Source organism: Salmo trutta, unplaced genomic scaffold (assembly GCF_901001165.1).
Source record: "Salmo trutta unplaced genomic scaffold, fSalTru1.1, whole genome shotgun sequence".
Taxonomy (NCBI): domain Eukaryota; kingdom Metazoa; phylum Chordata; class Actinopteri; order Salmoniformes; family Salmonidae; genus Salmo; species Salmo trutta.
Window position 1 is genome coordinate 19,147 of NW_021822133.1, and position 15,329 is coordinate 34,475.

Here is a 15,329-nt window from a genome sequence, read left to right on the forward strand (position 1 = left end):
AATAATGGATAAAAACCAATGAGAATATTTAACTTTGCTTTATTTCTAAAATACAATTTAACATACTTTAAACATTTGGGGTTGTTTTTATTTTGTTTTTTTAAAAACAACTTTTTAATTCAAGGACAACAACAACATAAAATACATGATTTACATGGGCTCCAAAAGTCTTGATATTTACAGGTAGAAGAGGCAGGAAGAGCGGTCTGTGTCTGTCTGGACTCCTTGACTTTCACTTGAGACGCAGTACTGTTCATCACTCCATTGTAAATATTGCTTGTCCACAGTTCAGTTTGTGATATTCTTTCAATGGAAGAAAAAAGAAGAAGAAAAAAAAAAAAAAAACGTTTCGTCGATGTTTTGTTGTCTCCTCTGTTATTATTAACGTCCGTTTTGTTTGTCCTGTTTTTTTTGTGGTTTGTTTGGCTGTTCATCAGCCTTCTCAGATTGGCTAGTAGTCCTGGTGAGGAGTGTGCGTCAAACTGTGCCGTCGCAAGTCACAGTTGCGCCGAAACACCTTTCCGCAGCGGCCGCAGCTGTAGGGCTTGATGTCTGTATGGGTGAGAAGGTGAGTTTTCAGGTTACTTCTTTGATTAAAGGTTCTTCCGCATGTGGGGCATTTGTGAGGAGATTCCTGTTTAGATTTAAAGCAAGCAAAGGATTATTCCCTTTAGTTTATTTAGATAAATATATGTATTGTATTATAATATGAATCTTCAAAATCAGTTGTTGACATTGTGCTGAAAAGTAAGCTTTGGCCCTAACAAAATGAACGTCTGTAGGTCTAGCCTATATTTCTTTAAACTAGTTATTATAATCATTCAGTTATTGCCAAATATAGTCGAGACACAATCGCTATCCATACAGGCAATCAGTCTAAATACATGTACATTTTTTTAGGTGACAGAAAATCTGCCAAATTTGATCAGTGACGTCTGCAGTAAGACATGACGCGTGTAACAACACGAGAACACAGATATGTGAGCTCGTGCCTCTCATATAGTTTACTGACTCACATACATGTTGTATTGGTATCCAATTGTGTTAATAAATCTGTTTTTTTAATGATTGGCAGATGATATAGGTTTTTGGAATGGGGAAGACTCACCTGCATATGTAATGTTTTATGAACGGCTAAAGTTCGAGACTGACAAAATCCTTTCCCACATTCTTGACATTTGAAGGGCTTTTCCTTGGAGTGGATGTATCTGGGAATTAGAAGACAGAGGAGACGCGGTTAAAACGGAAACACCTTTTCATATAACTTTCTTCTTTTGTGGCCTTTTTCCCCCCAAAAAAGCAGGTTGAAGTCATGCTGAGAAGCGCCTGCCAGTTGTGCAACTTGATCTGTGTTCTTGTGCGTAAAAGGGGCTTTTAGCGCCCTCTCGGAATAAGGACTTGTCCTACTCTGCACAGTGCACGCAACATAGTTATTACAAAAAAACACCTACATATGGAGAAAAGGTCTTCAAATCAAGTCAAATGTATTGGCCTTCCCTGTGGCTCAGTTGGTAGAGCATGCTGTGTGCAACCCCGGGGTTGTGGGTTCGATTCAGTACAAAAAAAAATGCATGAAATGAAATGTATGCATTCACTACTGTAAGTCGCTCTGCTAAATGACTATAATGTAAAATGTTAGCAGGTGTTAATGCACGTGTAGCGAAATGCTTCTAGTTCCGACCATTGCAGTGCGTTACAATGTTGGAATTGTGAACAAAGTCAAATGAATAAAACGTGATCATGACATGACGCTATTCCGTACAAACACGTCACTATCAACGTTTTTTTGTTTTTTTTTCCCTTTCAAAGAAATCAACAGCAATATCATCCCATAGACATTCAGAGCACCGCTTGTTACCTGTGGTCTCTCAGGTGGTCTTGTCTCCGGAAGGCCTTGTGGCAGATATCACAGGTATAAGGCCGTTCGTCTGTGTGGGTCCTCTCGTGGATCAGAAGATTGTATGACTTGGTGAAATGCCTGCCACAAAACTTGCAAATAAATTCCTTTTTCGTCTTTGACGGAAGTCTTCCCCGGGTGGGTTTTCTATCAGGCGACAGTTTGTTGAACTCAGATATCGCGTTGCCGAGCCCCGCTGTCAACTTTGAAAGATCCCCAGCTTTAGGCGGATCCTCCTGGGTGGCAGCTATCGCCAGGTTGGCAAAGTCAAAGCGCGGTGGTCGGTCCTTGTGCAGCCCGGGGATAAGGTGAGTAATGCCCTGTTTAGGGTGAAAGAGGTGTGCGGAGAACGGTAGCCCCGTGAAGGTAAACCGGGGATCCATTAAGCCCTGAGCGGCAGCCATCTCAGTGATAGTCGACCTCAGTCCCTGCATGTGTGGATAACCTAGTGTCCAGTGGTTCATGTGCATGGTCTGCACCGCGCTAAGGCCGTACAGTCCCTGGAGCTGGTCGACGGCGGCCGGGAAGGCGTTGACCGCCTGCAGGAAGGAGTAATTGGTGAGTTGGAGAGACGGGTGGAGAGGGATCGGAGCGGGTAGGGCTTTGCTCCCCATCTCGGCGGCTAAAGACTTCACGGTTAGGACCTCGGCACAACTCTACCACGGTGAAGGTCCTGTTAAAGACATGAACAATACGCATTAATAGGAGTTCACCATCAACCCACAATATGGCACAATATAGATCTAGAAAATACTGCAATTAGACAGTAAAAATAAGCATAGAGTAAATGACACTAACTATTTCTGTGCGTTTTGCTCGATGCTTCAAATCGTTTTCCATTAGAGCTTTTCCAACCGTTTGACCTTAGCCGACATTTAATTAATTTTACAACCATCTTGAGAACGTCCTTAATAATAAGGGCTGGTATTGGATTGTCTCACATTCAGTGTTTGAATACTTCCCTTCCATTGTGGAAATCACATTCAGTGTTTGAATACTTCCCTTCCATTGTGGAAATCAAAGACAGTGACTCATTTGCTTCAAGATTTTCGATTTGCATACCGTCTAAAGGTGAACAGATTCCTGTTTGGTTATAAAGCATTTTTGTTATAGAGACATGTTAATAAGCGTTCAAGTTATATATTTTTGTGCACAAGGTGGAAGAAGACTTGGGTACTGCAAATTGAATGTTTGGCTGGAGAAAATACATTTCGTTCATTTTTTTTCTTCTTCTTCTAGAGCACATGGTTTTTCCTTCTAATAACATAAATATATGTTATGCATCCAAAAAAAGAAAAAATTGGAGACGTTGTTTTCGATGCGCTCGACTGTGCTTGTTGTCACTCCCAATGAAATGTTCTACGATACATTAGAACAAGTCGTTGTTTTAACGCTGCCATTATATTCGCCAATGCCGCGTGTAACAACACACAAGGACTAATTAAACGTATTGTCACGTCAACAGACTAATCTCGCCAGTTGTAGTCAGACGTGTTATTGTCTTTAGGTGTGTTAACTGGAGAACAACATATAAAAGGGAGTTTGCTTATCTCCTAAAATAAACTTTACCCTCCATTTTTATCCATTAATTTAATCCATTTCTAGGCTATTTGGAGTCATGTTTAAAGGCCTTGAACGATGTTTATCTCTGAAAACAAAGGCGTATATGGACCTACTAACTAAATCAACATTTGTTGTATATTTCGTCGCCAAAGACCGATTCTACAATGTTGTTGTAGCCTATAATCACGAGTATTGCAACTTCAGAGAAATACATGATATATAAACATCCTTTGTAAATACTCCTGTATAAAGGCTATACGTGTTATGGGGTTGAGGATTATGACAACTGTATGATAATACATTATAACAACTGTATGATCATACTATGGGACTGTGAAGATGACTGAGGGCAACATGCACAAGTGGTGTTATGACACCACGTTGGTAAAGTAAACTTTCCAAACCCACGAACAAGCTCACCGTGTAACTCTCTCCATGCTCAATACTTTTTTACAGACCGTGGGTGTGGGTTTTTTTGAGGTGTAAATAAATAGTATTCCTCTCCAACAATTTAAAATGTTCACCTTCTTGCGTAAATTGCAAAAAAAAAAAAAAACTTTAGACTGTGTGACCATGAATTTAATATATTTATAAATATATTTTAGAGCGTCCCATTTACAGCTACCGTTTTTTGGTCTGTGTGGTTTTTGAGGTGCAAATAGCGGTCCTCTTTGAGCTTCACGTTTCTATAAGTTACTGTAGCAGAATACCACTGTGCATTAAAAACCAGCGAGGACTGGCAACCCTTGTTGAACATTCGTCTGAAAACTATGACTCATTCATAATAATCAAATTTTACCCCCCCCCCCAAAAAAATATAAGCTGTTTTTTCCCACGTTAGTTTTATAAACTTTAGCCAAATGGAAGGATTTATTCTAACACGGGTTAGAGTCAGTGAGTAAACTGTTAGGTTATTAACTTACACAGATGATCGACTTGCTATAGAACAGGCTACTGTGTTTAACCTATAGCTGGCTATACGTTCACACGTGGACAGAGTTTGATCCATGTTCTCAGGATACAGCAAACACAGGACAACTGTTTACTGGACAATCAGATGAAAAAAGGGCATAAACAGTTTGTCTTTAAAAAGTCACGGTGAGGTGGATATTTGTCAGAAATGGGCAGCTGCAACAGAACTTCCGGTCTGCATGCTGTTGGTAAGGATATTTGTAGTTTTATAATAACCTATAGTCTTTGCGTAATGATTTAATGACAAGCAATATGTGCTGTATTGTATTGGTCTGGGTTGGCCAACTGGCGGCCCTGGGATTTTATTTGCCCCACCAATGTATTGATTTATTTATTAACTTTTATTATTTTTTATTGTTTGAGATAAAATATATTTTTTTAAACAACAGCAAATCAGCTCCAATTGATTTTCATTTTGTGAAATCTGTTCCAAAGTATTTCCCACGCATAATATAAAGATATATGTGGCCTTATATAAACCTAAGTAAGGTTTGAAATGCTTGAAATGATTATGTTTTAGTCAAATACTATATCCGTTTGGGGTTCTTGCGGTCAATTTGCAGTCTACAAATTGTTTGTAATTATGTTTCTGCCCGCTGACCATCCGCTCAAGAACAAATCGTCCCTCGGTTAAATCTTGTTGATGATCTCTGTCATTGGCTATTTTATATATATATATTATTTTTTAAACTTTGACTGTAGTCTAAGTATTTTTGACATATAACTTTACACTGTCAAATATGTATATTCTGACAGCATGGAGTCGTTTGAACGTTCAATTAGTAGGCGACTCAGGGTCTCATTGTCATGAGCCTTTCACACTACCTGTTTCAACACAAGTGTCAAATGTAACGTATTAAAGAGCAACTATCATGGAAACATAATCTTACCCCCTAATAAACAGACGCCAAAGGTCAGTCCGCAGTTAGTTCTGCTGTGTTTTAGTAATCCACAATGCCTTTCGAGAGAGGCGTCCCAACTCCACTTTAACGTCAGCAAAACGTTTCCAACTTCGTCCATGTAAATGTCATCGCCACGACCCTCGCAGAACCAGATCTGTTGCGACTCCTTCTAATACTTTGCGCCCCTTTTTCTCTTGCAAAGAAAGTCGTCGGGAGGAGAGGAGGAGGAGGAGGGAGAGGAGGAGGAGGGGAGAAAACAGTAACGATCACTATGTAGAGTTAAAGTGACGCCAGGCGCAGGAGTCTCCGTTCTCTGCTGTGTTTCTACTCGGTTCGGAGTTGGGCTGTAGTGGCTTGAAGAGCACAGGTCCCTTCACTTTTCAGGAGTCCGGGGCTGTCGGCGTGTTCAGCCCGCCCTCCGCCACGCCTTCTCGCACTGATCAACTCCCAATGTTCTTCTCTGTTTATTTGTGTTTGGATGGCAACTAGGGACCGAGCACAGCCCGCTGCAACCTGCATCTGGACACATACAGATAGCCTGCACCTTCTTCTTTATAAACGGTTACGTTTTCTTTAGGAGACATAGAAATAACAAGAGGGGAGAGAAAAAAAACATGATCCGTTTTCAAACCAATGAACGCGCTTTTAGGTTGATTTAAAACGTGATTTTAATAAGACTGGATTTGGTTATGAAAAGTTTAGAAACCATGCGTATTGTTTAAATAGAGGGCGACGTGTATGAGCCACCACAATAAATACTTTGATTTAATTGTGGTAAAGGTTCATGTATTGGGAGCTGTAAAACCCGGAACAAAACTTCTCTCAAAACAGCAGCGAAGTAACAGAAATACCAAGAAAACCGTTACTCTGCTGTTTTCAATGTGTATCTCGATGACTGTTATTGTTTTCTTCTCCCTCCACATCTGTCCTATCAGCTCAGAACCGAACACAATAACCGGATAAACACAACCACTTCTGTATCACATGCAGGAGTCAACATAAATAAGTGTCTCCCTCCAACACCTCCACCACAAGCCTTTATAGTGTTTTGTTAATGTCAAACAGCAGGTTATAGCGACCATTACATTCTATCAACACAGAATTACTCTCTTATCTATTTCAATTATGACCATTTTAATAAATATTATATGGTGGTTTATTTACATTAAAATCTAAGATTACTTTCCAATGGATTTTTATTTTCTACAACAAAAAAACAAACAAAAACAAAACGACGCTGTTAATAACATATAAATGACTTAGGCTATAGATGATAATTAGGGTACCATCTACTTCCAAAATGAGACACGCCGAGTTGTATGTTCGGTCTCGTTGAGTTTTTAGATACAACTACATTATGTTCTAATACACAGAAAGCTGAGATGAATTACAGCAACTGGAACGAGTCTTAATAAGACGCGCGGCTCTCTAGCCACAAATAATCCTTTTTTCACATTTCATGATAAGACAAAATGTGTTTTAATTAAGTCAGTATCGAACAAAAAATCTGTCTTTGATATGTAGATGTGTGTTTATCGAACAATTTTCACATGATGTCTATCCGATCAGTTGATTTCTCTCTTGACACCTTACAGATGCCGTGTTGCAGGAGGTCTTGAATCAGAGTTGAATATGAATTCTCAGGCGTTTGATGATCATTCACTAATAGGCTGATTACAAAAAAGTTTCAGTAAAACGGCAAAAAGTTAGACAATAAATGGCTTTGAGATATTCCACAACATGCAAAATATAATGCTACACTGAATATGTACGTCGAATAGACATTATAAATCCAACAGGGGAATAGTGATAGCCTAATCATTTCTCATCAATGAATTTGCTAATTTAAAAAAAATTAAATTATTATTATTTATTTTTGAATCAATTGAACGAGGGGCTCATTGTATGTGTAACTTGTTGCTTCACCCCTCAGTATGACTGTAGCTACAATAGAACAATGACGTCTCCTACAGGAAAGTACAGCTGCAGCCTCAGAGCAACGCAAATGGCGTCGAGCCGAATTACAGGTCTGCAGCGACGCCTATTGGTGGAGGACGGACACGACGGACGTCGGTTCAACTGCTCATTGGCCTGGTCTTGTGTTCAACGTTTCTTTAACGTAAACGGACTAAAGGCCCTAAGCGATCTGTCTTCAGTAGAATAATGCGATTGTTATAAACAGTAACAACAACAAACAGACGATCATTGTAAACAACATGTGTTGAAATTGGTGAATCTATAGGTTTATGCGTGGAGGTCACTTTTTTACCCCGTTGAGAAAAGAAAATCTGGCCTACATTTTTGAAATTCCAATTTCTATTAAGTGTTGACGCTCTGACTACAATTAAGACTCTGAATATTTGTTTAAAACAACAGTCGTTTACCTGATAAATCATTAAAGGAACAATAGGAAACAGATCACTCAGAGAGAGAGAGAGAGAGAGAGAGAGAGAGACAGACACAGAGAGAGAGAGACAGAGAGAGACAGAGAGAGAGAGAGACACAGAGAGAGACAGAGAGAGACAGACACAGAGAGAGAGAGAGACAGAGATAGAGAGAGAGAAAGAGAGACACAGAGAGAGACAGAGAGAGACAGACACAGAGAGAGAGAGAGACAGAGAGAGAGAGAGAGAGAAAGAGAGACACAGAGACAGAGAGAGAGAGAGAGAGAGAGAGAGAGAGAGAGAAAGAGAGAGAGGGAGAGACACAGAGAGAGAGAGAGAGACAGACAGAGACAGAGAGAGAGAGAGACAGAGAGACAGAGAGAGAGAGAGAGAAGACATGGATCATACAGACACTGCGGTGGACCACTTACGTTCTGGCTTTAGACCTCAACACAACTAGACGAGCGCGTTGGACAAATGGAACTAATGAACAACCGACGTCTCTGGGTTACTAATGGGCTGAGAGGATCGATTACAGGTCAACCCTGGTCTCCTTGACAGGATAGACCAACACATAAAACAGAGATGGTGATCTTTAGTCTAGTTGAGCATTTGTAGGCCTATTGGTTTTTAGTAGGTCTAAGAGCTCAGGAGACGTTTTTTTTTCTTTTTTGTCGTTGATCTGCAGAATTTCATTTTTTTTGTGTTTTTTTTTGGTTGAAAATCCTGCCCCATTTATGCTGTAGTGACGTGCTTGCAAATGTGTGGTTTTTGTATTCAGTTTCATATCTCTGAATGTAAAATACTCGTGGAAACGATACCAGACGTTTGATTATAAGCCTAAACAAACGACAAAACTTTTAATAAAAAAATAAATAAAAATGAATTGAGCAAATTGCGTAAGACTTCACTTGTCCTTTAGAAAGGATACATTTGTTTCTGATGTACAAAATAAAATTAAAAAATACTGTATGACAATTTATTATTACTAACAAACATTCACAAATGTTCAACTGATATCTGCCAATAATAGTTCTAGGATGATAATGCTGAGACGGCCTTAAACATGATGTATTACACTGCCTTTATATGTCAGGTATTTACTCAGGTCTACATCTACTCACCTGAGATCCTGAACACCTGCCTTGATGATGTTTCTGTGATGTTAATGCTGGAAAAAATATATATAATAAATCTTATATATATATATATATATATATAATAAATCTACTTTTTTTTTTGCAGCTTGAAATTTCCACATCCACAGTAATGGCTGACAGACAGAGATGTTAGGGTTGGACTGTCTCTCTCTCTCTCTCTCTCTCTCTCTCTCTCTCTCTGTCTCTCTCTCTGTCTCTCTGTCTCTCTCTCTGTCTCTCTCTCTGTCTCTCTCTCTGTCTCTCTCACTCTCTCTGTCTCTCTCTCTCTCTCACGTTCACTTTCACTCTCCCTCTCTCTCTGTCACTCTGTCTCTCTCTCTCTCTCTCTCTCTCTCTCTCTCTCTCTCTCTCTCTCTCTGTCTCTCTCTCTGTCTCTCTGTCTCTCTCTCTGTCTCTCTGTCTCTGTCTCTCTCTCACTCTCTCTCTCTCTCTCTCTGTCTCTCTCTCTCTCTCTCTCTCTCCCCCTTGGTCTCCCTATCTCTCAGTCTGTATCTGTAGCAGGTAGACAGGATGGTGGTAGGTTAGTGTTGTGGTTTAGAAGCCCCCATATCTCCTCCACCTCCTCTCTCTCTCTCATCCTGTCCCAGCCTTTTCACAAAGAAGACCCTTATTTCTCTCTCTTTCCTCTTAAACGTGTCTTGATGTAAATGTAAAGTTTAGTGTCTTCAGGCCTAATTGTTTTAATCGTTTTATATTTAACTAGGCAAGTCAGTAAATAACTAATTCTTATTTATAATGACGGCCTACCCCGGCCAAACCCTCCCCTAACCCGGGCGAACACTGGGCCAATTGTGCACTGCTCTATGGGACTGTTGATCATGGCTGATTGTGATACAGCCTGGGATCGAACCAGGGTCTGTAGTGACGCCTCTAGCACTGAGACGTAGTTCCTTCGACCACTGTGCCACGTCGGGAGCCCATTGTATGAACATCTCACTCAAACTAAAAAAGTCTACTAGTCATGAAAATCATCCCACTGGGCACATACGGCAATTCAACGTCTATTCCACGTGTTGGTTCAACATAATTTCACTGTAATGACATGGAAACAACGTTGATTTAACCAGTGTTTGCCCAATGGGATTTTATCATCACAGTAGGTCAACCCGGTTCATTACTAGAGGTGGATGTGTTGTTACTAAACTATAACGGGATGATTAAATATGTAGTTAATAAAACAAGTCTATTGTAGCCTACCGCGTATTCTGACAGTTCACATCAGCGATGTCACAGCATGCGGCGTATACACCGGAACGTGTACACCGGAACGTATACACCGGAACGCACCAGTACGGAGAAATCATCACTTATCCAACCAACTTAGGGAAGAGAGACAATTCACATTAGACTGCGCTCTCCGCCGGTCCTCTTAAAGTCACGTGGTTATCTACCGGGGAGATTCATCCATCATGCCAGCTGGAGAACTGAAACGGGAAACTTGATTAGAGTTTCTAGCGTTTAGAAAACGGTCTCTATTGTATTGTTACGCGCCGCTATTGGAGCGGCATAAGCGTGGATCTCTCAGCGATGCGGTGATGCGCTACAGCGCTAGACTACACAGCGCTCTGAACGGGCTCTTGCTGAATATGACTCAAAATAGGATTATAGATTCAGGTTATCAAATGATATTGGTAACAGTAAACGTATCTATTCATTGGTTTTGCATGTGATTTACACGGAGTATATAAAACATTAGGAACGCCTTCCTAAATGATTGAGTTTGCCACCCCCTTTTTGCCCTCAGAACAGCCTCAATTCGTCGGGGCATGGACTCCGATGCTTCCCCACAGTTGTGTTAAATTGGCCGGATGTCCTTTGGGTGGTGGAACATCCTTGATACACACGGGAAACTGTTGAGCGTGAAAAACCCCAGCAGCGTTGCAGTTCTTGACACAAACCAGTCCCGCCTGGCACCTACAACCATACCCCGTTCAAAAGGCACTTAAATCTTTAGTCTTGCTCATTCACCCTCTGAATTACACACATTTATAATCCATGTCTCAGTTGTCTCAAAGCTTTAAAAAAAGTTAAGTGGATTTAACAAGTGACATCAACAAGGGATCATAGCTTTCACCTGGATTCATCTGGGCAATCTATATCATAGAAATAGCAGGTGTTCTTAATGTTTTGTCCACTCAGCGTATGCGATACAGTAGGTTAGATTAACGCCCTCTTCTCTACTCTGTAATCTTCTGTTATTGAATGTTTACCTAAAGTTAAATAAAGGTTAAATATATATATATTTGTTTAAAAGTTTCCTCCTAAGGATCAAGGTAAGTCTCCCGTTGGTTAGATTGTAACATATGGTGGAGGAAACATCTCTATTCCTACTACTACTCTGTAATCCACTGTAGCCAATACACTCTTAGAAAGAATAGGTTCTGGATAGAGACAAATAGGGTTTTATCGCTTGTTTCATGTTTGTTACCACTAAAAGTTCCATATTTAATCCTTTTGTGGGGTTCTTCTTCCCTGAACCAAAATTGGTTCCATATAGAACCCATAGGTTCCACATAGGGTTCTATATGGAACCAATGTTGGTTCTAGAACCTTAAGAGGTGCCGTACATGTATATGAAGCAAGCATAGAACCCCTTTTTGGTGGGGGTAGTGGGCTGAATGTGAACCCCCCATGGGAGAAGTGGGGGTAGTGGGCTGAATGTGACCCCCCCATAAGAGAAGTGGGGGTAGTGGGCTGAATGTGACCCCCCCCATGGGAGAAGGTGGGGGTAGTGGGCTGAATGTAAACCCCCCATGGGAGAAGTGGGGGGTAGTGGGGCTGAATGTGACCCCCCCATGGGAGAAGTGGGGGGTAGTGGGCTGAATGTGACCCCCCCCATGTGAGAAGTGGGGGTAGTGGGCTGAATGTGACCCCCCCATGGGAGAAGTGGGGGGTAGTGGGCTGAATGTGACCCCCCCATGGGAGAAGTGGGGGTAGTGGGCTGAATGTGACCCCCCCATGGGAGAAGTGGGGGTAGTGGGCTGAATGTGACCCCCCCATGGGAGAAGTGGGGTGTGGGCTGAATGTGACCCCCCCATGGGAGAAGTGGGGGTAGTGGGCTGAATGTGACCCCCCATGGGAGAAGTGGGGGTAGTGGGCTGAATGTGACCCCCCCATGGGAGAAGTGGGGGTAGTGGGCTGAATGTGACCCCCTCCATGGGAGAAGTGGAGGCTAGTGGGCTGAATGTGACCCCCCCATGGGAGAAGTGGGGGGGTAGTGGGCTGAATGTGACCCCCCATGGGGAGAAGTGGGGGGTAGTGGGCTGAATGTAAACCCCCCATGGGAGAAGGTGGGGGGTAGTGGGCTGAATGTGACCCCCCATGGGAGAAGGTGGGGGGTAGTGGGCTGAATTGAACCCCCCATGGGAGAAGGTGGGGGTAGTGGGCTGAATGTGAACCCCCCATGGGAGAAGTGGGGGTAGTGGGCTGAATGTGAACCCCCCATGGGAGAAGTGGGGGTAGTGGGCTGAATGTGACCCCCCCCATGGGAGAAGTGGGGGGTAGTGGGGCTGAATGTGACCCCCCCATGGGAGAAGTGGGGGTAGTGGGCTGAATGTGACCCCTACATGGGAGAAGTGGGGGTAGTGGGCTGAATGTGAACCCCCCATGGGAGAAGTGGGGGGTAGTGGGCTGAATGTGACCCCCCCATGGGAGAAAGTGGGGGTAGTGGGCTGAATGTGACCCCCCCATGGGAGAAGTGGGGGTAGTGGGCTGAATGTGACCCCCCATGGGAGAAGATGGGGGTAGTGGGCTGAATGTAAACCCCCCCGTTGGGAGAAGTGGGGGAAGTGGGCTGAATGTGACCCCACCATGGGAGAAGTGGGGGGTAGTGGGCTGAATGTAACCCCCCTATGGGAGAAGTGGGGGTAATGGGCTGAATGTGACCCCCCATGGGAGAAGAGGGGGTAGTGGGCTGAATGTGACCCCCCCCATGGGAGAAGTGGGGGGTAGTGGGCTGAATGTGACCCCCCATGGGAGAAGTGGGGGGTAGTGGGCTGAATGTAAACCCCCCATGGGAGAAGTGGGGGGTAGTGGGCTGAATGTGACCCCCCCCATGGGAGAAGGTGGGGGTAGTGGGCTGAATGTGACCCCCCCCATGGGAGAAGGTTGGGGGTAGTGGGCTGAATGTGACCCCCCCCGTTGGGAGAAGTGGGGGTAGTTGGCTGAACGTAACCCCCCCATGGGAGAAGTGGGGGGTAGTTGGCTGAATGTGACCCCCCATGGGAGAAGTGGGGGGTAGTGGGCTGAATGTGACCCCCCCCATGGGAGAAGTGGGGGTAGTGGGCTGAATGTGAACCCCCCCATGGGAGAAGTGGGGGTAGTGGGCTGAATGTGAACCCCCCCATGGGAGAAGTGGGGGGTAGTGGGCTGAATGTGACCCCCCCATGGGAGAAGTGGGGGTAGTGGGCTGAATGTGACCCCCCCATGGGAGAAGTGGGGGTAGTGGGCTGAATGTGACCCCCCCATGGGAGAAGTGGGGGTAGTGGGCTGAATGTGACCCCCCCATGGGAGAAGTGGGGGGTAGTGGGCTGAATGTGACCCCCCATGGGAGAAGTGGGGGTAGTGGGCTGAATGTGAACCCCCCATGGGAGAAGTGGGGGTAGTGGGCTGAATGTGACCCCCCCATAAGAGAAGTGGGGGTAGTGGGCTGAATGTGACCCCCCCCCATGGGAGAAGGTGGGGGGTAGTGGGCTGAATGTAAACCCCCCATGGGAGAAGTGGGGGGTAGTGGGCTGAATGTGACCCCCCCATGGGAGAAGTGGGGGTAGTGGGCTGAATGTGACCCCCCCATGGGAGAAGTGGGGGTAGTGGGCTGAATGTGAACCCCCCCATGGGAGAAGTGGGGGGTAGTGGGCTGAATGTGAACCCCCCATGGGAGAAGTGGGGGTAGTGGGCTGAATGTGAACCCCCCATGGGAGAAGTGGGGGTAGTGGGCTGAATGTGACCCCCCCCATGGGAGAAGTGGGGGTAGTGGGCTGAATGTGAACCCCCCATGGGAGAAGTGGGGGGTAGTGGGCTGAATGTGACCCCCCCATGGGAGAAGTGGGGGTAGTGGGCTGAATGTGACCCCCCCATGGGAGAAGTGGGGGTAGTGGGCTGAATGTGAACCCCCCATGGGAGAAGTGGGGGGTAGTGGGCTGAATGTGACCCCCCCATGGGAGAAGTGGGGGTAGTGGGCTGAATGTGACCCCCCCATGGGAGAAGTGGGGGTAGTGGGCTGAATGTGACCCCCCATGGGAGAAGATGGGGGTAGTGGGCTGAATGTAAACCCCCCCCGTTGGGAGAAGTGGGGGTAGTGGGCTGAATGTGACCCCACCATGGGAGAAGTGGGGGGTAGTGGGCTGAATGTAACCCCCCTATGGGAGAAGTGGGGGTAATGGGCTGAATGTGACCCCCCATGGGAGAAGTGGGGGTAGTGGGCTGAATGTGACCCCCCCATGGGAGAAGTGGGGGGGTAGTGGGCTGAATGTGACCCCCCATGGGAGAAGTGGGGGGTAGTGGGCTGAATGTAAACCCCCCATGGGAGAAGTGGGGGGTAGTGGGCTGAATGTGACCCCCCCCATGGGAGAAGGTGGGGGTAGTGGGCTGAATGTGACCCCCCCCATGGGAGAAGGTTGGGGGTAGTGGGCTGAATGTGACCCCCCCCGTTGGGAGAAGTGGGGGTAGTTGGCTGAACGTAACCCCCCCATGGGAGAAGTGGGGGGTAGTTGGCTGAATGTGACCCCCCATGGGAGAAGTGGGGGGTAGTGGGCTGAATGTGACCCCCCCCATGGGAGAAGTGGGGGTAGTGGGCTGAATGTGACCCCCCCCATGGGAGAAGTGGGGGTAGTGGGCTGAATGTGAACCCCCCCATGGGAGAAGTGGGGGGTAGTGGGCTGAATGTGACCCCCCCATGGGAGAAGTGGGGGTAGTGGGCTGAATGTGAACCCCCCATGGGAGAAGTGGGGGGTAGTGGGCTGAATGTGACCCCCCCATGGGAGAAGTGGGGGTAGTGGGCTGAATGTGACCCCCCATGGGAGAAGTGGGGGTAGTGGGCTGAATGTGACCCCCCATGGGAGAAGATGGGGGTAGTGGGCTGAATGTAAACCCCCCCCGTTGGGAGAAGTGGGGGTAGTGGGCTGAATGTGACCCCACCATGGGAGAAGTGGGGGGTAGTGGGCTGAATGTAACCCCCCCATGGGAGAAGTGGGGGTAATGGGCTGAATGTGACCCCCCATGGGAGAAGTGGGGGTAGTGGGCTGAATGTAAACCCCCCATGGGAGAAGTGGGGGGTAGTGGGCTGAATGTGACCCCCCCCCATGGGAGAAGGTGGGGGTAGTGGGCTGAATGTGACCCCCCCATGGGAGAAGGTGGGGGGTAGTGGGCTGAATGTAAACCCCCCCCGTTGGGAGAAGTGGGGGTAGTGGGCTGAATGTGACCCCCCCATGGGAGAAGTGGGGGTAGTGGGCTG

General features: G+C 45.6%; 1 protein-coding gene across 2 annotated transcripts; it reads right to left on the minus strand.

Moving 5' to 3' along the window:
* Positions 1-23: 23 nt before the first annotated feature.
* osr2 (odd-skipped related transciption factor 2) lies at positions 24-5,698 on the minus strand. 2 transcript variants are annotated; one of them, XM_029742908.1, is made up of 4 exons: positions 5,323-5,698; positions 1,859-2,570; positions 1,109-1,208; positions 24-552 (listed from the first exon to the last, which is right to left on the minus strand). In XM_029742908.1, exons 2-4 carry the CDS (start codon positions 2,509-2,511, stop codon positions 478-480), a joined length of 828 nt encoding a protein of 275 aa, XP_029598768.1. In that variant the 5' UTR covers positions 2,512-2,570; positions 5,323-5,698; the 3' UTR covers positions 24-477. The 2 variants fall into 2 exon arrangements, with proteins under 2 accessions (XP_029598768.1, XP_029598767.1); XM_029742907.1 differs by having other exon boundaries at positions 24-634.
* Positions 5,699-15,329: the final 9,631 nt, after the last annotated feature.